This window comes from Callorhinus ursinus, unplaced genomic scaffold, assembly GCF_003265705.2.
Source record: "Callorhinus ursinus isolate GAN/ISIS: 27379988/994484 unplaced genomic scaffold, GSC_fseal_2.0 scaffold5, whole genome shotgun sequence".
NCBI classification, from domain to species: Eukaryota; Metazoa; Chordata; class Mammalia; order Carnivora; family Otariidae; genus Callorhinus; species Callorhinus ursinus.
The window spans coordinates 42,055,972-42,077,769 of record NW_027397067.1 but is presented as its reverse complement, the minus strand read 5'-3'; the positions used below and the strand labels follow the sequence as shown (position 1 = coordinate 42,077,769).

General features: G+C 36.5%; 1 protein-coding gene across 6 annotated transcripts in view; it reads left to right on the top strand.

The window, feature by feature from the left end:
• The window catches only part of PLEKHF2 (pleckstrin homology and FYVE domain containing 2), a 29,501-nt gene extending 7,905 nt beyond the window's left edge, over window positions 1–21,596 (top strand). The window contains exons 2-4 of one of the 6 annotated variants that reach the window (XM_073892991.1): window positions 15,581–15,602; window positions 17,468–17,574; window positions 18,984–21,596. In XM_073892991.1, the coding sequence (XP_073749092.1) occupies window positions 18,998–19,747 (750 nt within the window). In that variant the 5' untranslated portion in view covers window positions 15,581–15,602; window positions 17,468–17,574; window positions 18,984–18,997 and the 3' untranslated portion in view covers window positions 19,748–21,596. Of the gene's footprint in view, window positions 1–15,580; window positions 15,650–16,648; window positions 17,575–18,983 lie in introns of those variants that run through there. The other 5 variants (XM_025870863.2, XM_073892993.1, XM_025870862.2 and 2 more) reach the window with 5 other exon arrangements.
• Window positions 21,597–21,798: the final 202 nt, after the last annotated feature.

The following is a 21,798-nucleotide window of genomic DNA, read 5'->3' as shown; positions in this document are numbered from 1 at the left end:
TCCCTCTAGCCTCTGCTACATCTGTACATGTGACTTTTTTTTTTTTACACATTTTCTTGCAGAGCTTTGTGCCTTTACCACTGTTTTGCCTTTTGAGGTTCCACTTATTGTTCACACCTGTTTCAAGTGTTCAAATGCTACATTCTTCAAGCCATACCTTCACTCTTACGTTTTTGCTTCCTTACCGCTTTGTTACTGTTTTTATCATAGTACTTAGCTCATTGTGCTTTTTTATTAAAACTTTGTGGTACAGCGGCGCCTGGGTGGCTCAGTCATTAAGTGTCTGCCTTCGGCTCAGGTCATGGTCCCAGGGTCCTGGGATCGAGCCCCGAGTCGGGCTCCCTGCTCCACGGGAAGCCTGCTTCTCCCTCTCCCACTCCCCCTGCTTGTGTTCCCTCTCTCGCTGTGTCTCTGTCAAATAAATTAAAAAAAAAAAACAAACCTTTGTGGTACATGTCTTGAATCCCAGTGTCTCGTTCATTCTTTTTTCCCACTGACACCGCATAAAGCCTTGAAATGTGGTGAGCAGATTGCAACTGCTTTGAAAAACACTAAAGAAAATTTGTTAGGGATGTGATGGAATAACCAACTCCACAGTAGCATTTATTGGAGCTTTACCAGCTTTACTTTTCAATGTCATACAATGGTTTCTTTACAGCACTCAGCACTATACAGCTGCCCCTGTATAAAAACTTTTGAAATGATGCACTTTTTTATCTGAATTTTGGTGGTGGTGAAAATATGCACACATCATCATTTTTTATTTGCTAACTAAACAGCTGTGCTTCTTGGCAAGAGAAGAAATCGTTTTTGTATATTATCATGAGATTGAGATTTTTTTTTAAACAGGATCTGCCATGCTCAATACTTAGAATTCATAATTAGATACTAGTTAAATGGACCCAGATATTTGCTTGTAAATTTAAAATCTGTAGGTCTAGTGAAGCAGTTGATGTGTATGGTGTGGTTCCTGTTTTCTGTGAACACTAGTACAGATGTCAAAATGAAGTCTTTGATTTTTGTCAAACTCTAGGTTGAAAAGCTGCTGCCACTTTTAACTGCTGGTCATACTAAGCTCAGTACAGATTGATGGGACATATATGCAAGCGTTATTGTAGGTGCTTTGAGGAATACAGAGTTGTAGGAAAATATATTCTTGTTTCTAGGAACCTCCAGTCTCTTTTGGGGGGAGGGAAGCAGGTATACACATCTTTATAAAACTAGAAGAACATAAGTACCATAAGGTGGTACAGGTAAAATGGTATGTGGATTGAAAGATGAAACAATTATCTGGCTGTGAAGCTACTGAACTGACTGCATCATGAGGAACTGGTAAAATTTCAGAATAGCAGAGGAGGGGGCCATATACTGGGCTCAGAGGTAGGCGAGGAAGCTCAGCATATTCCGGGAATAGCATGTAATCTGCTTTGACTTTAACAAAGAGAACATATAGAAAGAGGTAAAGCTGGAAAGATAGACTGGGGCAGCCTGGGGTTTGACTGTGAAGGGCTTTGAATGCCAGATTAAGGATTTTAGATTTAATTTGGTCAGCCAGGGAACCTTTGGTTTTTGAATAGGGATTACCTGATTACAGTGTAGTTAAAGAATACTAATCTTGGGGCATCTGGGTGGCTCAGTCGGTGGGACATCCGACTCTTTGATTTCGATTTTTTTTTTTTTAAGATTTATTTATTTGACAGACAGCGAGAGAGGGAACACAAGCAGGGGGAGTGGGAGAGGGAACGGAGCAGGGAGCCTGATGTGAGGCTCGATCCCAGGACCCTGGGATCATGACCTGAGCCGAAGACAGACATTTAACAACTGAGCCACCCAGGCGACCCTCTTGATTTCGATTTGGGTCATGATCTTCGGGTCGTGAGATTGAGCCTTATGTCGAGCTTCGCACTGGGCATGGAGCCTGCTTGAGATTCTCTCTCTCTTCCTCTGCCCCTTCCTCCCCTACCCCATGTGTGGGTGTGTGCTCATGTTCTCTCTCTCTCTCTCAAACAAAAAAAAAAATCTTGTGTTGTATGCCTTAAATGCTAGTTTAAGTCTGGAAGTCCTGCTTAAAACTTGAGGTCTATATTCTTCCTCTGTCTCCTACCTCTCTAAAAATCTTTTCTAACTCCCAGTGTCTCTATTCTGATTTGCCAAATTCTCTAAAACCCTCAACTATGGATTAGTTTTTATACACCATGGTAAATTTCTCCAGCAAGTCTAACCTATTTGAAATTGCCTTTACTGACACCCTATATCAGTTGATAGCTTTACTTTCCTCTTCCTTTTAGTATTTGAATGATCACTTTTAGCATTTTTATACTTATTACCATGTTTCAGTTTTTTTCTCTTATCAGTGGCTTTCTCCACATAATATGGTTCACATAAGTGAAATATTTTTGTAATATTTCTGAAGGTAGCAAAGTATAATAGAAAAACATGCATTTTTGTAAAAATTAGCTGTGAGACAATGGGATAATTGTTTAACTATACATGACTTAATTTACTCTTTTGTAAAATGTATGTAATTACCACTTAACAAAATTTGGATCATTAAAGTAGTAAAATGTGGAAGTGCCTAGCATATGTATACGTGTTGAGTAAATGTTTTTTTTTTCTTTTTTCCTTTTCTGGCTAAGCCTGTAGAATAAGGCATTTGAGTTTACTCGTCAGTAATAGGCAGATTTGGTGTCTAGGAGAGACTTTTTAAAAAATTATTAGGGCTTCTCTCTAAATGTTCAAAATTTTGTTCAATTCTCTCAATCCAGCTTTATATGAGTTTAAATTTAAAATATAAATGCTGGTCCCTTTTTTCTTATCTAAAACATGAACTTTTTTTTTTTTTTTTAAATCACTACTAATTTCTACAATACATGTTGTGGAGGGGGTGTTGAAGATGATGGTATAGGAACTCCCCTCCTCCCATGGACACACTGAGTCTACAGCTACCTATGGAACAGTTTCCTCTGAATAAGACCCGAAAACTAGCCGAATTCCTTCACAACAAACAGTAAAAGGGCCACACTGAGACAGATAGGAGAGGCAGAGATGCAGTTTTGCCAAAAACCCCACCCATTGTAGTAATGCACAGTTGGGATGGATCTCACAAATGGAGCTACTCCTTTAGGAGCTAGGGGTCTCTGCCCTGATAAAGTAACGGTCATGAAGATGCTCACTGAACTTAGGAGAAGAATGAACACAGTGAGAACTTCAGCAGAGATAGGAAAATAAAGTACCCAACAAACTCACAGAGCTGAAGAATATGGTAACTGAACTGAGTAATACACCAGAGGTGTTCAACAGCAGACTAGACGAAGCAAAAGAAAGGACCAGTAATCTAGAAGTCAGGGCAGTGTAACTCACCCAAACAGCAGCAAAAAGAAAAAAGAATTTTAAAAAATGAAGATAGCTTAAGGGACCTATGTGACAACATCAAGCAGAATAACATTTGCATTATAGGGGTCCCAGAAGGAGAAGAGAGAAAGAAAGGGGCAGAAAACTTACTTGAAGACATAATGGCTGAAAACTTTCCTAACTTGGAAAGGAAACAGACATCCAGATCCAGGAAGCCCATAGAGTTCCAAATAAGATGAACCCCCAAAGATCCACACCAAGACATTATAATTAAAATGTCAAAAGTTAAAGAGAGCATCTTAAAAGCAGCTAGAGAAAAAAACAATGGTAACAAGATATGGCATATTTTTCAGCAGAAACTTCGCAGGCCTTGTGGTGCCTGGGTAACTCAGTCGGGTAAGCGTCTGCCTTTGGCTCAGGTCATGATCCCAGGGTCCTGGGATCGAGCCCCACATCGGGCTCCCTGCTCAGTGGGGAGTCTGCTTCTCCCTCTGCCTGCCGCTCCCCCTACTTGCTCTCTCTGTCAAATAAATAAAATCTTAAAAAAAAGAAAAAGAAAAAAAAACTTCGCAGGCCAGAAGGAAATGTGGCACAGTGTATCCCAAATGCCGAAAGATAACTTCAAACTAAGAATATTTTACATGGCAAGGTTATCATTCAGAATTGAAGGGGAGGTAAAGAGTTTTCCCCAGACAAAAGCTGAAGGAGTTGGTCACCAGTAAACCAGTCTTCCAGAAATGTTTAAGGGACTTGTTTAAGCTGAAAATAAAGGGCATTAATTAATAACAAGATAACACTGGAAAATATAAATCTCATTGGTAAAGGTAACTATATAGTAAAAATAGTGGATAAATTATTTGTAAAGCTAATATGAAGGTTAAAAGATAAAAGTAATTTTAAGAAAACCTGTAACTACAATAATCAGTTAAGGGATACACAAAATAAAAAGTGACATCAAAAACAAAACATGGGGGTGTAAAAGTATAGAGTTTTAAGAATACATTTGAACTTAAGTTGATATCAAGTCAAAAGACTTTTTATATATAGGATGTTAAATGTGAGCCTCATAGTAATGACAAAGCAAAAACCTATTGTAGATATGCAAAACATAGAAAGAAATCTAAGCATAATTCTGAAGAAAGTGTTAACCACAGGGAAGAGAGCAAGAGAAGAAAGGAACAAAGAACAACAGACAGCCAGAAATCAATAATTACTTTAAATGTAAAAGGACTAAATTCTCCAATCAAGAGACAGAGTGGTTGAATAAACAACCACCAAAACACCACCAAAAAAAGACCAATCTATACGTTGCCTACAAGAGACTCACCTCAGATGTAAAGACAAACATAGACAGAAAGTGAAGAGATGTGAAAAGATGTTTCATGCAGATAGAACCCAAAAGAAAGCTGGGGTAGCTGTACCTATATCAGACAAACTAGACTTTTAAAAAAGACTGTAGTAAAAGACAAAGATAGGCATAGGCATTATATAATGATAAGGGGATCAATCCAACAATAGGATTATAACATTTGCATGTATTTATGCACCCAACATAGGAGCACATAAATAGTGTTTGCTTTACATAACAGGCCTAAAGGGAGAAATTGACAGCAATATGATAATAGTAAGGGACTTTAATGCCCCACTTACATCACCCAAATAGGAAATCAATAAGGAAACATCAGCCTTAACACATTAGACTAGATGGACTTAATAGATACATACAGAACATTCCATCCAAAAGCAGCAGAGTACATATTCTTAAATGCACATGGAACATTCTCCAAGATAGATCATATGTTACCCCACAAAACAAGTCTCAACAAACTTAAGAAAATTGAAATCAGGGGTGCCTGGGTGGCTCATTCAGAATTGAAGGAGAGGTAAAGAGTTTTCCCAGACAAACAAAAGCTGAAGGAGTTGGTCACCAGTAAACCAATCTTACAGAAATGTTTAAGGGACTTCTTTAAGCTGAAAATAAAGGGCATTAATAACATGATAACACTGGAAGATATAAATGAGACAGGAACACATCCCACATGAAAGAATAGGACAAAATCACAGCAAGAGGCCTAACTGAAATGGAGATAAGTAATATGCCTGATGGAGAATGTAAAGTACTGATCAGGGGTGCCTGGGTGGCTCAGTCGGTTAAGCGGCTGCCTTCAACTCAGGTCATGATCTTGGGGGGGGGGGTCCTGGGATCAAGCCCCATGTCCGGCTCTCTGCTCAGCGGAGAGTTTGCTTCTCCCTCTCCCTCTGCGTGCCACTCTGCCTACTTGTGCTCTCTCTCTCACTGTCAAATAAATAAAATCTTAAAAAAAAAATTGAAATCATACCAAGCATCTTTTTTGACCACAGTGGTATGAAACTAGAAATCAATTACAAGAAGAAAACTAGAAAAATCACAAATATTTGGAGATTAAACAACATGCTACTTAACAACAGTGTGTCAATGAAGAAATCAATGGAGAAATTAAAAAAAAAAAAAAAACACTTCTGGCACGCCTGGATGGCTCAGTCGGTTAAGCACCCAACTCTTGATCTCAGCTCAGGTCTTGATCTCAGGGTTGTGAGTTCAAGCCCGACGCTGGGCTCCACACTGGGTGTGGAACCTACTTAAATAAATTATTTTTTTTAATTTTTTGAAAATACTTTGGGACAAATGAAAATGGAAATACAATTTGCCAAAGTCTATGGGAGGCAGCAAAAACAGTTCTAGGAGGGAAATTCATAGCATTATAGGCCTACCTTAAGAAACAAAGATCTCAAATAATCTGACTTTACACCTAAAAGAAAGAAAAAGAACAAACAAAGCCAAAGTTAGAAAGAAGTAAAGATCCGAGCAGAAATAAAAAGAGACTAAAAAAACAACAGAAAAGATCGAAGAAACTAAAAGATAAAATTGACAGCTTTAGCTAGACTCACCAAGAAGAAGAGAGAGCTCAAATAAATCAGAAATGAAAGAGAAGTTACAGCTGATACCACAGAAATACAAAGGATCATAAGAGACTACTATAAATACTTACACATCAACAAATAGGACAGCCTAGAAGAAATGGATAACTTTCTAGAAATACACAATTTCCAAGACTGAATAATAAATAGAAAATTTGAATAGATTGATTAGATAAGGAGATCAAAGCAGTCATCAAAAACCTCCCAACAAAAGTCCAGGACCAAAAGGCTTCACAGATGAACTCTACCAGACATTTGAAGAGTTAATAATACCTGCCCTTCTTAAACTCTTCCAAAAAATGGAAGAGGAGGGAATGCTTCCAAACTCACTTTACAAGGCCAGCATTATCTTATACCAGAACCACACAGGGGCATCACAAACAAAAAAATTGTAGGCCAGTATTCCTGATGAACACAGATGCAAAAATTGTCAACAAAATATTAGCAGACCCTTAACAATACATTAAAAGGATAATACACTATAATTGAGTGGGATTTATTCCAGGGATACAAGGATGGTTTAACATTTGCAAATCAGTGTAATATGCCCTGTTAACAAAATGAAGGATAAGAATCATATGGTCATCTCAATAGATGTACAAAATGCATTTGTCAAAATTCAACATCTATTTATGATAAGAACTCTGAATATGTGGGTATAGAGAAAACATTCATCAACATAATAAAGGCTATGGATGACAAGCCCAGAGCTAAGATCATACTGAAAGGTGAAAACTGAAAGCTTTTCCTCTAAGATTAGGAAAAAGACAAGGATGCCTGCCTACACTCAACACTTTTATTAAACATAGTATTGGAAATCCCTAGTCACAGCAGTTAAGCTAGAAATAAGAGCCGTCCAAATTGGAAAGAAGTAAAACTCATTATTTGCAGATGACATGCTTTTATATATAGAAAACCGCAAAGACTCTGCCATAAGACTACTAAAACTAATAAATGAATGCAGTAGAGTCACAGCACAGAAAATAAAAAAATCATGCATTTCTCTATGGTAACAACAAACTATCCAAAAGAGAAATTAAGAAAACAGTCCCATTTACAACTGTATCAAAAAGAATAAAATACCTAGGAATAAATTTAACCAAGGAGATGAGAAACCTGCACACTGAAAACTATAAAACATTGATGAAAGAAACTGAAGAAGACAAATAAATGGAAAGATACTCCATGCTCATGGTCTAGAAGAATATTCTTAAAATGTACATATTTCCCCAAGTAATCTACAGATTCAGTGCAATCCCTATCAAAACCCCAATGGTATTTTTCATGGAATTGGACAGTCCTAACATTTGTATGGACCAGAAAAGATCCTGAATAGCCAAAGCAATCTTGAGAAAGAAGAACAAAGGTGGAAGCATCACACTCCTGCTTTCAAACTATATTGAAGGAGGCAAGAATATACAGTGGGGAAAGGACTATCTCTTGAAAAAGTGGTATTTGGAAAACTGGACGGCCACATGCAAAAGAGTAAAACGAGGGTACTGTCATTTACCATACACAAAAATCAAAACAGATTAAAGACTTGAGTGTAAGACCTGAAACCATAGAACTCCATAGAAGAAAATATAGGTGGTGAGCTGTCTGACATCCATCTTGGCAATGATTTTTTTGGATCTGACTCCAGTAGCAAAGGCAACAAAAGCAAAAATAAAGTAGAATTACATCAAACTAAAAAGCTTCTGCACAGCAAAGGTAGCCATCAACAAAACAAAAAGGCAACCTGCTGAATGGGAGAAAATAGTTGCAAATCATATATCTGATAAGGAGTTTATATCCAAAATATATAAAGAACTCTTAAAACTCAATAGCCAAAAAAAAAAAAATGGGCAGAGAGGATCCGAATAGATACTTTTTCAAAGAAGACATACAGATGGCGCCCATCTGTGAAAAGATGCTCAGTATCCCTAATCATCAGGGAAATGCAGATCAAAACCACAATGAGATATCACCTCACACCTATTAGAATGGCTAAATATATACATAATGGGATAGTGCTTAGGCATAAAAAAGATCTTGCCATTTGTGACAACGTGGATGGGCCTTGAGCATGTTATGCTAATGAAGTAAGTCAAGCAGAGACAGTACTATATGATCTCACTTAAAATTGGAATCAAAGCAAAGATGAACAAAAAACTCCTAGAAGGTGGTTGCCAGGGGATGGGTGAAATGGGTTAAAGGGGTCAAAGAGGAACAAATTCCAGTCATGGGGAGGTAATATATAGCATGGTGACAGTGGTCAGTAATATTGTGCACATTCTAAAGTCAAGAGAGTAAATCTTAAAAGTTCTCATCACAAGAAAACAAAATTTGTATGGTGACAGATGGTAACTAGACTTCATTTTGCAATGTATACAAATGTCAAAATATTGTACACGTGAAGCTAATAAGTTATATGTCAATTATACCTCAGTTAACAATACATGTTGTGTAGTTGGTTTGTCACAGTGGCAGAAATCCTGTTGGAAAGGGGAGGACAAAACTTTGTCTCTTCTTATTGATGGAATAAGTAAAATTTACTGAAATTACAAATTTAATTTGACAAATTTCAGAGTATTTCTTCGCTTTATCATCCTAATATTTTATTGAAAATCTTACCTAGAATTTCCTGATTATTGTTACTATGCTTACTAAACTATAGAACTTTTGAAAATGAGAATGGTCCTGTCCTTTGCATATGTGGTAGGCACACAGAATAATTGTTCATTTGACTTATCTGTATTAGGGAGGAGAAGTTTGCTTTAATACTTTCACATTTGTCCAGGGAGGATGTATCTCTGATAGTTTGTTGCTATTTTTTTCCTCTTTCATCACTTTTGTCTCTCCCTTTTACGTTTTCTGTGGTCTTAGTTCAGCAGTAACAACAGATTTTAAAATCTTGATTGATATTAAAGACACAGTCAAAATTTTGATTAAACATTAATTTGTAAGCAAGTCAGCCTTGCAGTAAACCAGAAACATGGCCCAACTACAGAGTGTATTATTTTAAAGACAGAAGGTGCTTTAGAGATTACTTTATTTAAGGGGGTGGTTACTTTATTTAAGGGGGCGGCTGCCGCTGCCCCACCCCCCTCCCCAGCAGTTAGGTAATTTGTATAAAATCTCTTATTTCAGTGCCTGAGCTTAGAATCCAGGTCTTTTTGGTTCATAGTTTATTGATTTTTCCAACTATAATGCATGGTTGAATACTGATGTTCACTGATACCAGATGTCATGGGTACATGTAAGAAATTCATTAGATGATTTTTTTCTTTTTTAAAATCAACTGCAAAGATGAGATAAGTAGTTTTGATTTTCAGTAAGAACTGGGCCATAGTATTCTGTGACAGTTGGGCTCTCTTCTCCATTGTAAATAGTATTCTGTCTCTTTTTTAGAAGAGTTTTTGCCTCTTCTAGTGTTACATTTTTAACAGGTGGTAGACACTCCACTAAAGAACATATTCAGAAAAAAGATGTTACCAAAAGACTAGGGTGGAGCTTGGACAATTCAAATGCAGTTCTTGTCTACAGTTGTAAAGGAGATAATTTTAAACTTTGGATTGTTTAATTTTTTTAATTGGTATACAAATCTGGCTTTATAAAAGTTTAAAAGTTTTTTTTTTAATTCTTTTGCCATGGATTCTTACATTTTTAGCTATGAAATAGCACTGCCAAACACTGCTGGAAAAGAAGACAAAGGGCAAGTCATTTGGAAAATTGGGAATTTATAGAGTTCTGTGAAATGGCCAGACATGGGGAGAAAACACAGAAATAATAATTTTCTTATCAATACTAGTAACTAATTAGAAAATAGAAGGGGGAAAGATTAGATTCAAAATAGCAACAAAAAGTATGAAATACCTGGGAAGCTACTAAAGAAATGTTTAGGGGTGCCTGGGTGGCTCAGTTGGTTAAGCGTCCGATTCTTGATTTCAGCTCACATCATAACCTCAGGGTTGTGAGATCGAGCCCCGTGTCAGGCTAGATTCTCTTTCTCTCTCATCCTCTCCCCCACTCCCCCCTAAAAAAAAAGAAAAAAAGAAATGTGTACTAATCTTGTGAGAAGAAACCTACAAAATTATTGGGCCACAAGATCTGAAACCTGGAAAGAGATACTATCAACCTAAGAACAATAAAAACTTAAGATGTTGTGGCGCCTGTCTGGCTCGGTTAGTGGAGCATGGAACTCTTGATCTTGGGGTTTTGAGTTTGAGCCTCATACTGAGTGTAGAGATTGCTTAAAAATAAAATCTTTAAAAAAAAAAAACTTACAAAGATGTTAACTTATTCTAAATTAATGTATGGGTGTAGTATGAGTTCCATAAAAATTTTAGTGGATTTTGTTCTTTATTTATTGTAATTGAAAACTATTTCTAAACATTAGCTGCATATTAGAATCACTTGGGGAGCTTTAAAATATTCCAGTGTCCAGGGGCATCTGGGTGGCTCAGTCAGTTAAGTGTCCAGCTCTTGGTTTTGACTCAGGTCTTGATCTCAGAGTCCTGAGATCAAACCCCATGTTGGGCTCCCTGCTTCCCTCTGCCCCTCCCCCCCACTGATGTTCTCTCTCTTTTTCTCTCTCTAAAATATCTCTTTTAAAAATTAAAAATTAAAAAATTAAATAAAATAAATATTCCAGTTTCCAGCCATATCTTCCATTCCCCAGACTAATAAAATCAGAATATTTTATTTTGGGAGAGGGACCTAGGGATCAGTATTTCTGTAACCCTTATATTTATCATCAGAGTCCATTGGCTTCCATTTTGGTTTTTGACTTTCCATTTTAAGCACTTCAAATTATGTGTAATATTTTGTAACTTTTTATTATTTCTTAGAGATCTGTAAAACAAAAAGGAAAATTACTAAAAAATAGAATAAAATTTATTCTAGCTTGTAATTACATCTGGCTTCATAGGATATATATAAATCTACAATACAGGATCTTAATGACCTTGCTTTTCTATATTTTGAAGCAGTTCACTATTTCAGTGTCCTAAGAATTATTTAACCAAAAAGAAAAATATGGAAGAGTAATGCAGTTGCCTAGAAGGATGATACAAGGATGAAATAAATCATCACTATTGCACCATCTTTCAGTTTTATTATGGCATTGCCCAGAGTACTGCATCATCTTTCAAAAAGATACAAAAACTGTTTGTTGCTTTAAGCCTTCATTTAACATATTTGAGAATTTAGATTTTTTTTTATTCTACATTTTCCATCTTTAGCTGCAAAGAAAAAAAATCAGAAAAGGTAGACTTTTTTTTTTTAAGATTTTATTTATTTATTCATGAGAGACAGAGGCAGAGGGAGAAGCAATCTCCCCACGGAGCAGAGAGTCCGATGGGAGGACTCGATCCCAAGACTCTGGGATCATGACCCGAGCTGAAGGCAGACGCTTAACTGACCGAGCCACCCAGGTGTCCCAAAAGGTAGACATTTCAGAACTACCAGACAAGTCAGAAGATGAGTATAAAGAAACAGCAACACTTAAACCAATAATTTTGGTGAGTCATTATAGGTGAAATCTCAGACTGAGTGTTCAGATGATATTCTAGATGAGTTTTCTCAAACTCAGAATCATTAAACAGTACTCCTAAAGATGGAAATGAATATATTACAGATTCATGCATGATAGCTTATAAACAGTGTTGCATTCAAAGGATGCTGGTTTTTTGGATATATATACCTTCAATAATAGAGAAATGTGGAATAAGAAATTTACTGTTTAATTATAAAGATAGTTCTTAAAATCATTTTTTAACTATTCCTGTATTTCTATAAATTAGTTATAAAATGGCTTAAAATATTAAAAATAGGTATTTTGGACTCAGTAAATTGGGATGGCTATTTTTTCTGGTATACTGAAAGCTCTCCTGTGGTTCCAATGTACAGCTAAGGTTGAGAACCGCTGTTCTAAGTAGACTTCATCTGGACAAATAAACAGATTAAGTAAGACTTTTTTAAAAGGTTAAGTAATGGGGATAGCCTAGAGTAGTCCTACGAGATGCATGGTACTCACATAAAAATTAGAAAACAGGTTAATAGATTTGACCGAACAGCCCAGAAGCAGGTATCAGAATATATAACACTTTAATATAAAGAAAGTGTTGTAAATCTGTAGATTAGATTAATACCATTAATAAGTGCTATCACTTATTTACTACTTGCTGAACGTTTTTGTATGCATTATCATTTAATCCGCTTCTTGACATCGCTGTTGCTATTATTATTCCCATTTACGAGGAAACCTGAGGTCACACAGTATTTGGTGAATCTGAAGCAGTTGATTAGCTCTTTTAGAATGCAAATATTTTAAAAAAATGAATTTTTACCTATGTCAATAACTTTCAGGTGGATAAAAATTAAATGTAAAGTTCATATCCTAAATATAGACAACAAATACAGGTATACCCTACCCCACTTTTTGAACTTTGCATTACACAACTCACTTTTATGAAAGACCTACATTAGTACCTGTTTTCGCTAGCTGAAAGAAACCCAAAGAACATTTTTTACTTTTATGGAAAAAGGTGAAATAAGTGAAGATAGTTGGCTGTTTTGGGGCACCTGGCTGGCTCAGTCAGTAGAGCATGCGACGCTTGATCTCGGGGTTGTGAGTTTGAGCCCTACACTGGGTGTAGAGATTACTTAAAAATATATATAAAAAAAGAAAACAGTGTTTGTTTTGCAGCGAGCCATTACAGAGGCAGTACATAACCTGGGCAAGCAAGAGTGGCACCACCGAGCTCCTTTCCTGGAACTCAGCATCTCCACCTCAAGCTGCCATAGTTTTGAACTGTGTCTTTGATAAATCATCTGTGTTTTATCTTGATTTATTTTTGTATATCTGTTAACAGGATGTGTCCTAAGGAATCAGAAAAGCCTAAAGTGGGGGGGGGGGGATTCGATCTGGGAACACTCAAAAATTTTTCCATGTAAATTAATGGGAATTGCTTTTTTGCTTTAAGCCTTTTCGGCTTACGAAAGGTTTCCTAGGAATGCTCTACTTTGAGATAGCTGAGGAAGCCTGTAGGTGTATCTGATATCTGGATAAGGAGAGCTTAGGAGTAATGGAAGAAAAATCACAAAGGAATGTATCAGTAAGTTTACTTAAGAGATAAAACTGCCCCTATGTCAAACTCCATAAAATTACCGCTTAATATACTAGGAAAAGCAAAGAAATAAAGTTTTTAGCCTTTATGTGTAAAACACTCTCATACAAATTAGTAACCCCTAAATGTACGAGCTTAGAAATACAGGTGGTTAATAAGCACATTAGAAAGTAGTAGCCTTGGGGCACCTGGGGGGCTCAGTCATTAAGCGTTTGCCTTTGGCTCAGGTCATGATCCCAGGGTCCTGGGATCGGGCCCCGCATAGGGCTCCCTGCTTGACGGGAGGCCTGCTTCTCCCTGTCCCCCTCCCCCTGCTTGTGTTCCTGCTCTCGCTGTGTCTCTCTCTGTCAAATAAATAAATAAAATCTTCAATAAATAAATAAAGTGGTGGCCTTCAGTAGGTAGCTATGCAATAAAAATTTTAATTAAACTAAAAGTACTGTATTGTTCTTTGCTGTCTTAGGGACCTTTGTCCGTAATATTAGTTCCTTTGTATGGCTGACTCCCCATCCTTTAAGACTCCATGTATAGTACCATCTCAGTGAGGCCTTTTTGAACTGCTCAGTAAATGAGTTTTTCCATGTATCTCGACACCCTGCCGATTTCTTTCATTGGACTTCACCTTTCATAATCACCTATTTGTTTACTTACCTTCTTTCTCCTTCAGTAGACTATGCTCTAAGAGGAAAAGAATGTGAATGCCATCTAAAAAGCATTCAATAAATGTTGAATAAATAAAGTAAATGAATAAAATGAGATACCGTTTTTGAAATCTTACCTTGTTACTGACATTTTTATTTTTTTTTATTTTATTAAAGATTTTATTTATTTATTAGAGAGAGAATGAGAGATAGAAAGCACGAGAAGGAAGAGGGTCAGAGGGAGAAGCAGACTCCCTGCTGAGCAGGGAGCCCGATGCGGGACTCGATCCCGGGACTCCAGGATCATGACCTGAGCCAAAGGCAGTCGCTTAACCAACTCAGCCACCCAGGCGCCCGATTACTGACATTTTTAAAGAAAAATATGTGAGACAAGATGGGATGGGTACAGTCATTGTGCTGCTTGGTAAACTGGTGTTACCTTTCAGAATGGAAATTTTGTAAAAGGTAGCAGGAGCCTTAAAATTCATGTCTTTTGACCCAGTAATTTTACTTCTTGGAAACTGCTCTAAAGAAGGCATCTCTGCCAGGAGATGCAGAAGCTTTCTTCCTAGCTCTTCGTATAGTCACTGGTATTCCTTCCTAAGAAAAGTAGACAAATTTAATTGGGCCTTGTCTTCACAGTTGTCTTCTGCTTCCTCTTTCTATGCCCTTCAGTGAGTAAGTTATGCAAAGGACTCACTCCTTGGCTTGGCTGAGTAATCTTTAATATTCTCACAAAAGTCCTTAAGAGTTCTTACTGCTTGGGGCACCTCAGTGTGCTGGTGGTGAATTTGGATTTGGGTTTTGGGGGAGGGCAGAGGCCCTGTTGAGGCCCTGAGCCAAAGTGTAGTACCCTAATCCAGTTTACCAAAGAACCTGGCTTTGGGGTATCTAGCAGTAATCCAGCTAAAAGTGGTACTTTGATTTCCCTTTTGGTAATTTCCCCCCCATTCTCCCATTCTCTGTGCTGTTCCTGCTGGACACCCAACTATCGTGCACACGCGCATGTGTGTAAGGCATTTGTGTATTCCTGGGTTTTTTAGCTCAGTGCTTTCCTTCGTCATGTCAGACACATACAGAAAATATTTTAGGACCAACAGGGATAATGGAAAGGTCTTAAGTTCTTCATGCTCATTGTTTTTCCACTATAGGTCACAATCCATTAGTGAAATCAATCAAATGGGCTGCGACTATCATTAAAATAAATGATAATAGAATAAATTATTTATAGTGAAAAAATTATATGAGTATGTATTTATAACCTTGCAGTACTTTTTATGTGGGTCACTGTCAAACTTTGAAAGCTATTTTGTTCTAGCCAAATACCAATTAATGATGCCTAAGCTTCTCTTTTGTTGCATCATTCTTAAATGGGGCAAGATTTATGAAAAGAGATTCAGGCTTAGTATATTGCAAAATTTGAAGAATGAAACATTCAAGAGACTGGCTAAATAAATCATGATGATCCGTCATTTCCGGTTAGTTGCTCAAGTTAGTATTCTCTTTCTTTTTTCTTTGTAGGTTTTGCAGTGAAGGTCCAAAGGTTAGCAACAGCTTTCTCAGTTCTTGTAGAGTCAGTGGAGCCGTAAGGTAAGGAATGTGCCATAATATACCCAGGAACAGCACCGAGGAATCAGATTGGAGCCTCAGTTCTGTGACAGCCTTGGGCATAGTGCTTAACTTTTTATCTGTTTACTCATCTATAAAATGGAGCTGATATGCATATCTGTTTAAGGTTGCCGTGAATAGAATATACCGTATTGCATTCAAAGTGCTCAGCTGGTTGCTGGACTCCCAATGAGTAGAATTACTTCCAGGCTGTTTTGCCTTGAACATTATTGAATCTCTTTCTTTGTGCCTTAGTTTCTCCTTCAGCTCACGTTTCAGCGAATATTACTAGATGCTGCTTTGGAAGATGTAAAAACTTCTCTAATTAATTCACAGGAATTTGAGAGCATTAAAATCAGAAGATAATGTGAAAAGTACTGCACAAATTTAGATGGTATTAATTCCAGTAGTAGCAGTCATAGGAAACTGTTTGCATTGTATGTGAGCTGATTAATAACTCTGTGTCCAAAGCAGTAGAATCTGCAGTTGATTTAGATGGGAATAAATAGGTACTCTCAGTTCTCTAAAAGTGCCAACCTCTTTCTGCCTTAGGACCTTTGCAGTTATTCCTTTTGTTTGAAATATACTTCTCTGTCTCCACACCTCATGTCTGTCTGTCTGGTTCCTCCTTATCAGCTGAAATCATACCACTTTAGAAAGGCCTTCTTTGACCATCCAGTCTGAATAGCTTCCCGGTTGGTTTTTTAAAAATCACTTTAACCATAACATTGATTTACAAGCTGGTTCTCAATTTTGTTTTCTGTTTCATTCCTCACCAACTAGGATGTAAACCTTAAGGAGCAGGGACCTTGCCTGTGTTACATATATTTTTTTTCTCCTGCACTTAGATCAGTGCCTAACAAAATATTTGTTGAATGTTTGAAGATAGTGTAAAGTATGAAAAATTATCCATAATTGTACTTCTCAGAGATAAATAACAATTATTGATAATTATGGTATATAGTTTTCTAATTTTATTTTCTGTGTGTGTGCTTACATATTTACAAGTGTCTGTGATTATATGTTTATACCTTTCATTGAGTCTACAGATGAATATGTTTTACTATATTTTGTGTCTATGAAATAGGGATGTCATATAATCAGGGGTATGCCATGATGTATTTGGCAGCATTTTCCATTTTCAGTGGCACATAAAATGAAGATGTGTCTTAAAATCTGTAGCATCTTAAATTTGATGAAACGCAGTATATATTTGAAACAAATGAGATCGTGTTCAGCTGTTTCCCCACCTAAATATCTTGAACATTTTCCAATATCACTGTGTTTTAGATCTATCACATTATTAACAGATATCTAGTATATTATTATGGGTGTATCATAAATTGTTCAACCAGTTCCTCTTGGTGGACATTTGGAGCTTTTCCAGTTTTGTGTGTGTGTTACGAACAGTGCTGTGTTGGATATCCTTGCACATATCTTTATGTGCTCAGGAATTTCTTTTGATAAAATCCCTAGATCAGTGAATACACATATTTTCTATAGTGTATGAGGGTGCCTGTTTCCCTATATCCCTCAGTAGTACTGCATCTTAGGAAATTTTTTAAATTTTTATTAATCTGAAAGTGAAAAAATACCCTTAGTGTTGTATCATCATTTCTTTAATTATGCATGAGATTGAGCCTCTTTTCGTGTTTATGAGCTGTTTTTATTTCCTCTTCTGTGATGCGCTGTGAATAGGACAATAAACCTTTAATTGGCTGGCACATTTGCTGTTATTAGAAAAGAAGTCATCACAGTTTGGAGCCATGCATTATATAATTTCTTGGGAACAACTTTCAGGGCAGAGCCTACCCTTGTGGAGAGCAAGAGGGCTTCATAAGGACCCAAGACTGGAGGAGACAAAATTCAGGAATAATCAGAACCTTTACAGTGGAGGCCAAGAAGGGGTACAGTATCAGTTTATGAGCTGAATACTGGAATTTAGACTATGCTGTTAAAGACTTTAAATATTCCTCTTCTCTTTACTGTGACTTGGTTGTGGTAGTATTAGGTTAGTAGATCTGAAATAGGGCACAATTCAAGGACTTGAGTGAAGTCACTATTGGATCTAGAGATTAAATCTATGATCATTTAAGAGTAGATTAATCGAGTTTTTTGCACAATATCAAAATGTTCTTGTCAACATTTTTGATCACCTTTGCTGTGCCGGAGGGTGTCAGTTTCAAAGATAGGTATCAGATGGTCTCTGTCTTTTAGGTTCCATTGCAGCCTTTAAAGAAGACAGATGTCAATCCTTTGGTAAGAATGAAGCCAGAAGGTACATGGAATGTAAAGAGCACAGAGGAAGGTGTTTAGTCTAAGAGTTTAAGGGAGACTTCTGGCTTCAATATGATAACCTAAACTGAGTCCTGAAGGATCAGAAAGAGTTAGCTTTGAGTAGTAACTACTGAAGGATACAACAGCATGAGAGAGGGCATGCATGGATGAAATGGACTATAAGTAGCAGAGTTTTCTTAGAACATAAAGTTTGAGGTTAAGAGTGACTAAAGAGTCTGGGAAGGTAAGCAAGAACCAGATCATGGGGGCGCATGGGTGGTTCAGTCAGTTAAATATCTGCCTGCGGCTCAAGTCATGACCCAAGTGTCCTAGGGTCTAGTTCCGCATCTGGCTCGCCCTCTGCCATTCCCCCTGCTTGTGCTGCTCTCTTTCTCTCTCTCTCCCCCTCTCTCCCCCTCTCTCATTCTCTCTCTGTGTCAAGTAAATAAATAAAATCTTTTTAAAAAAAAAAAACAAAAGAACCAGATAATAAACAGCCTTGTATGCTATGCTAAAAATTCTGCATTTTGTAGATAAAGGGGAGTTCTTTTGAATAATGACATGGTGAGATTTGCATTTGAAAAATCACTGCCTGAAGATTGATTTAGAGGGTAAGACCAAAGGCAAGGAGACAGTTCTGGTAATCCAGGTGAGAGGATTAAGGCTTTAGCTCAATGGAAGTAGCTTACCAGGAAAATCATTAACTTGTCTTGGTTTTTACGGAATTTCACCCTCTTCTTTAGAGGTTAAATTTCCTGGGAACTGAGATGATTATTTTGCAGAGGTGACTTATATTCAATGTCCAGTTGTTTATTCCTTTATGTCTGTAAGAAGTTTATACTTTCATAAATACCTACTTAACAAGTATAGGTCTGTATGGAGATGGTTAACAAGTGTTTTTGATGATTACACAAAGTAGGAGATGTTAATAACCCTTTTGGTATAGTAAGGTATATTAGATTAAATTTAGGTTATATAATTTTTAATTTATGAATTTATAATTTCTATGTGCTAATTTCTTTCTTTTTTTTTTTTTAAGGCTACTAGCAAAAGATGGTGGATCGCTTGGCAAACAGTGAAGCAAATACTAGACGTATAAATATAGTAGAAAATTGTTTTGGAGCAGCTGGTCAACCCTTAACTATACCTGGAAGGGTTCTTATTGGAGAAGGAGTATTGACTAAGTTGTGCAGAAAGAAGCCCAAAGCAAGGCAGTTTTTCTTATTTAATGATATTCTTGTGTATGGCAATATTGTCATCCAGAAGAAAAAATACAACAAACAGCATATCATTCCCCTGGAAAATGTGACTATTGATTCCATCAAAGACGAGGGAGACTTGAGAAATGGATGGCTTATCAAGACACCAACTAAATCATTTGCAGTTTATGCTGCCACTGCCACTGAGAAATCTGAATGGATGAATCACATAAATAAATGTGTTACTGATTTACTCTCCAAAAGTGGGAAGACACCCAGTAATGAACATGCTGCTGTCTGGGTTCCTGACTCTGAGGCAACTGTATGTATGCGTTGCCAGAAAGCAAAATTCACACCTGTTAATCGTCGTCACCATTGCCGCAAATGTGGTTTTGTTGTCTGTGGGCCCTGCTCTGAAAAGAGATTTCTTCTTCCAAGCCAGTCCTCTAAGCCTGTGCGGATTTGTGACTTCTGCTATGACCTGCTTTCTACAGGGGACCTGGCCACGTGCCAGCCTGCTAGATCGGACTCTTACAGTCAGTCATTGAAGTCTCCTTTAAATGATGTATCTGATGATGATGATGATGATGATAGCAGTGACTAAGGACATGTTTTGAAATATTTAATTGGGTGTGACTACCTGAGAAATCAGCTCTGGGGGGAATGTAAAATTCTGAGCTTTCTCTCAGTTTTGCTCTAGCCGTGAATTTGCCTGAGAAACTTTTAACCTATGTGCCTCAATATATCCTATAGAAAATAGGTCCTGTCATTGTGTCCTCACCCCCACCCCCGCCCAACTGCCCGCTCTTCTACAGGGATAGATTATTGGCAAGTATATCAGATAAATGTTGGTTTCTTATTCTTGTTTAATTTTAGATTATTTTGTTGGAAGGTTGGGAAAAGATGTTTATTTAACAGATCATGTACTACATTGTTGTTTACTATATGTTCTGTTATATGGAAAAACTAAAAGCAAAAAATGGGAAAAGGAATATAATGCGGTTAGCTAGTATTATTACCTTTTTCCTAACCATCCTATCTGATAGTTAAGACACCAGTAACAAAACATGATTTGAAAATATTTTGTTTGGCTGTTTCATATACCAAGTGGTGCCTTATCATAGTAGCACTGTTACGTGAAATTAGCCCCTACCTTCTCACTTTTAGTTTGTTTTGAAAATACACTGGTGCTCTATGAGGTGATAAAATGAGCATTTATGAATGGGTGTAATTTAAAAATACTTCTCATCTTCCAGCTACAAATAACTAAATTTAGAGCTTCTTCATTCTATAGGGATAAATATTTTTCCATAAAATAGTTGTGATTATATTTTTATGTTTTATAGGTACCAAATTATAATTGTTAAATATATATTTTAAATCTGTTAGATAGGTTTTCATTCTTAAGAATTTGGTTTGAAATTTATCAGATACAGAATTGTCACATTTCATTAGTTTCTATTTTAGTAAAATGTGTTTGTACGTATAAATTCATCTGCTTTAACATTACTTCTAGAATGAAAAATCTTATAAAACCTTTGAAATTAAAGAAACTTTTAAAAAAAAAATCCCATGATAGAGCACAGATCTACTTAGGCTGAAGACTTGGAAGAAATAATGTGTAAGAATGGTCAAGACCAGTTAAGTTTGACTAGACTTTATATTGGTGGAAGTATTGTCTATTTCAGTGTGAAACTATCTTGAATTTGCAAATATAGTGTTATATTTTATGAAGTTTTGTAAAGTCCCAAACAATATTTCTATTTTTGTAAAACAATTGTATGTTTAATCTGTTTCTGAAATCCTTTTGCAATCTGTAGAAATAGAGTAGCAATTGATCTTTCTAAATTGTGAACTTTATTGAGTCAGTGATTGCTTTTGAGAATTGGTAATTTTTCACTCTTTGCTTTTGAGGCAGCCATTTAGGTTGAAAGTGTATTTATCATATAAAACTTGATGCATTTTGCACTATTCTCTCCATTTGTATGCTGCAAATAACTACAGTCTTTCAAATATGAAAAAATCAGCCTAAAGTTTGTTATAAATTCCAAACTTTTTTGTTTTTAAACATTTAAATCTGGATATATTGCGAATGTCATGAGTTTTGATTCAGTAATGTGATGGAGAATTTTGGGGTTTGCTTACGGCACTAATTTTACTGTTAAATTGTGAAGGTAGATATATAGATTTCCCTGTAGGAAATGTGAAACAAAGACACAACAGTTTTTTTGTTTGTCTTAATATCAGATGGACATTTATTTCCAAGCAATATATACATATAATTAATCAACATATCTCAAAATGACCATGAAACCTGAGAAGTGCTAATGGAGACTTGCTGGTACATAGGAACCTAGCAAATTCAAGAACCAAGGGAAATGTTCTGGGATGACATTTGCATTGTCAACGTCTGTTGACTCTGTTTTTACAATAAAAAATATTTTACAACTTAACTCTGTGCATATTGTGACTTGAAGATTTTTCCCCACTTTTTAAGGTAATGGAGGTATTATGCATATTTTGCTTCTTTCAATAGCTGTGAGGTGCCTTTTATGTGCCAGGCATTGTTCTAAGCACTAAGGGGCAGAGCAGTAAACAAAATTTCCTTTCTCTTCATGGAATATATATGCAGATAGATTCCAAGATGTGTTTTCT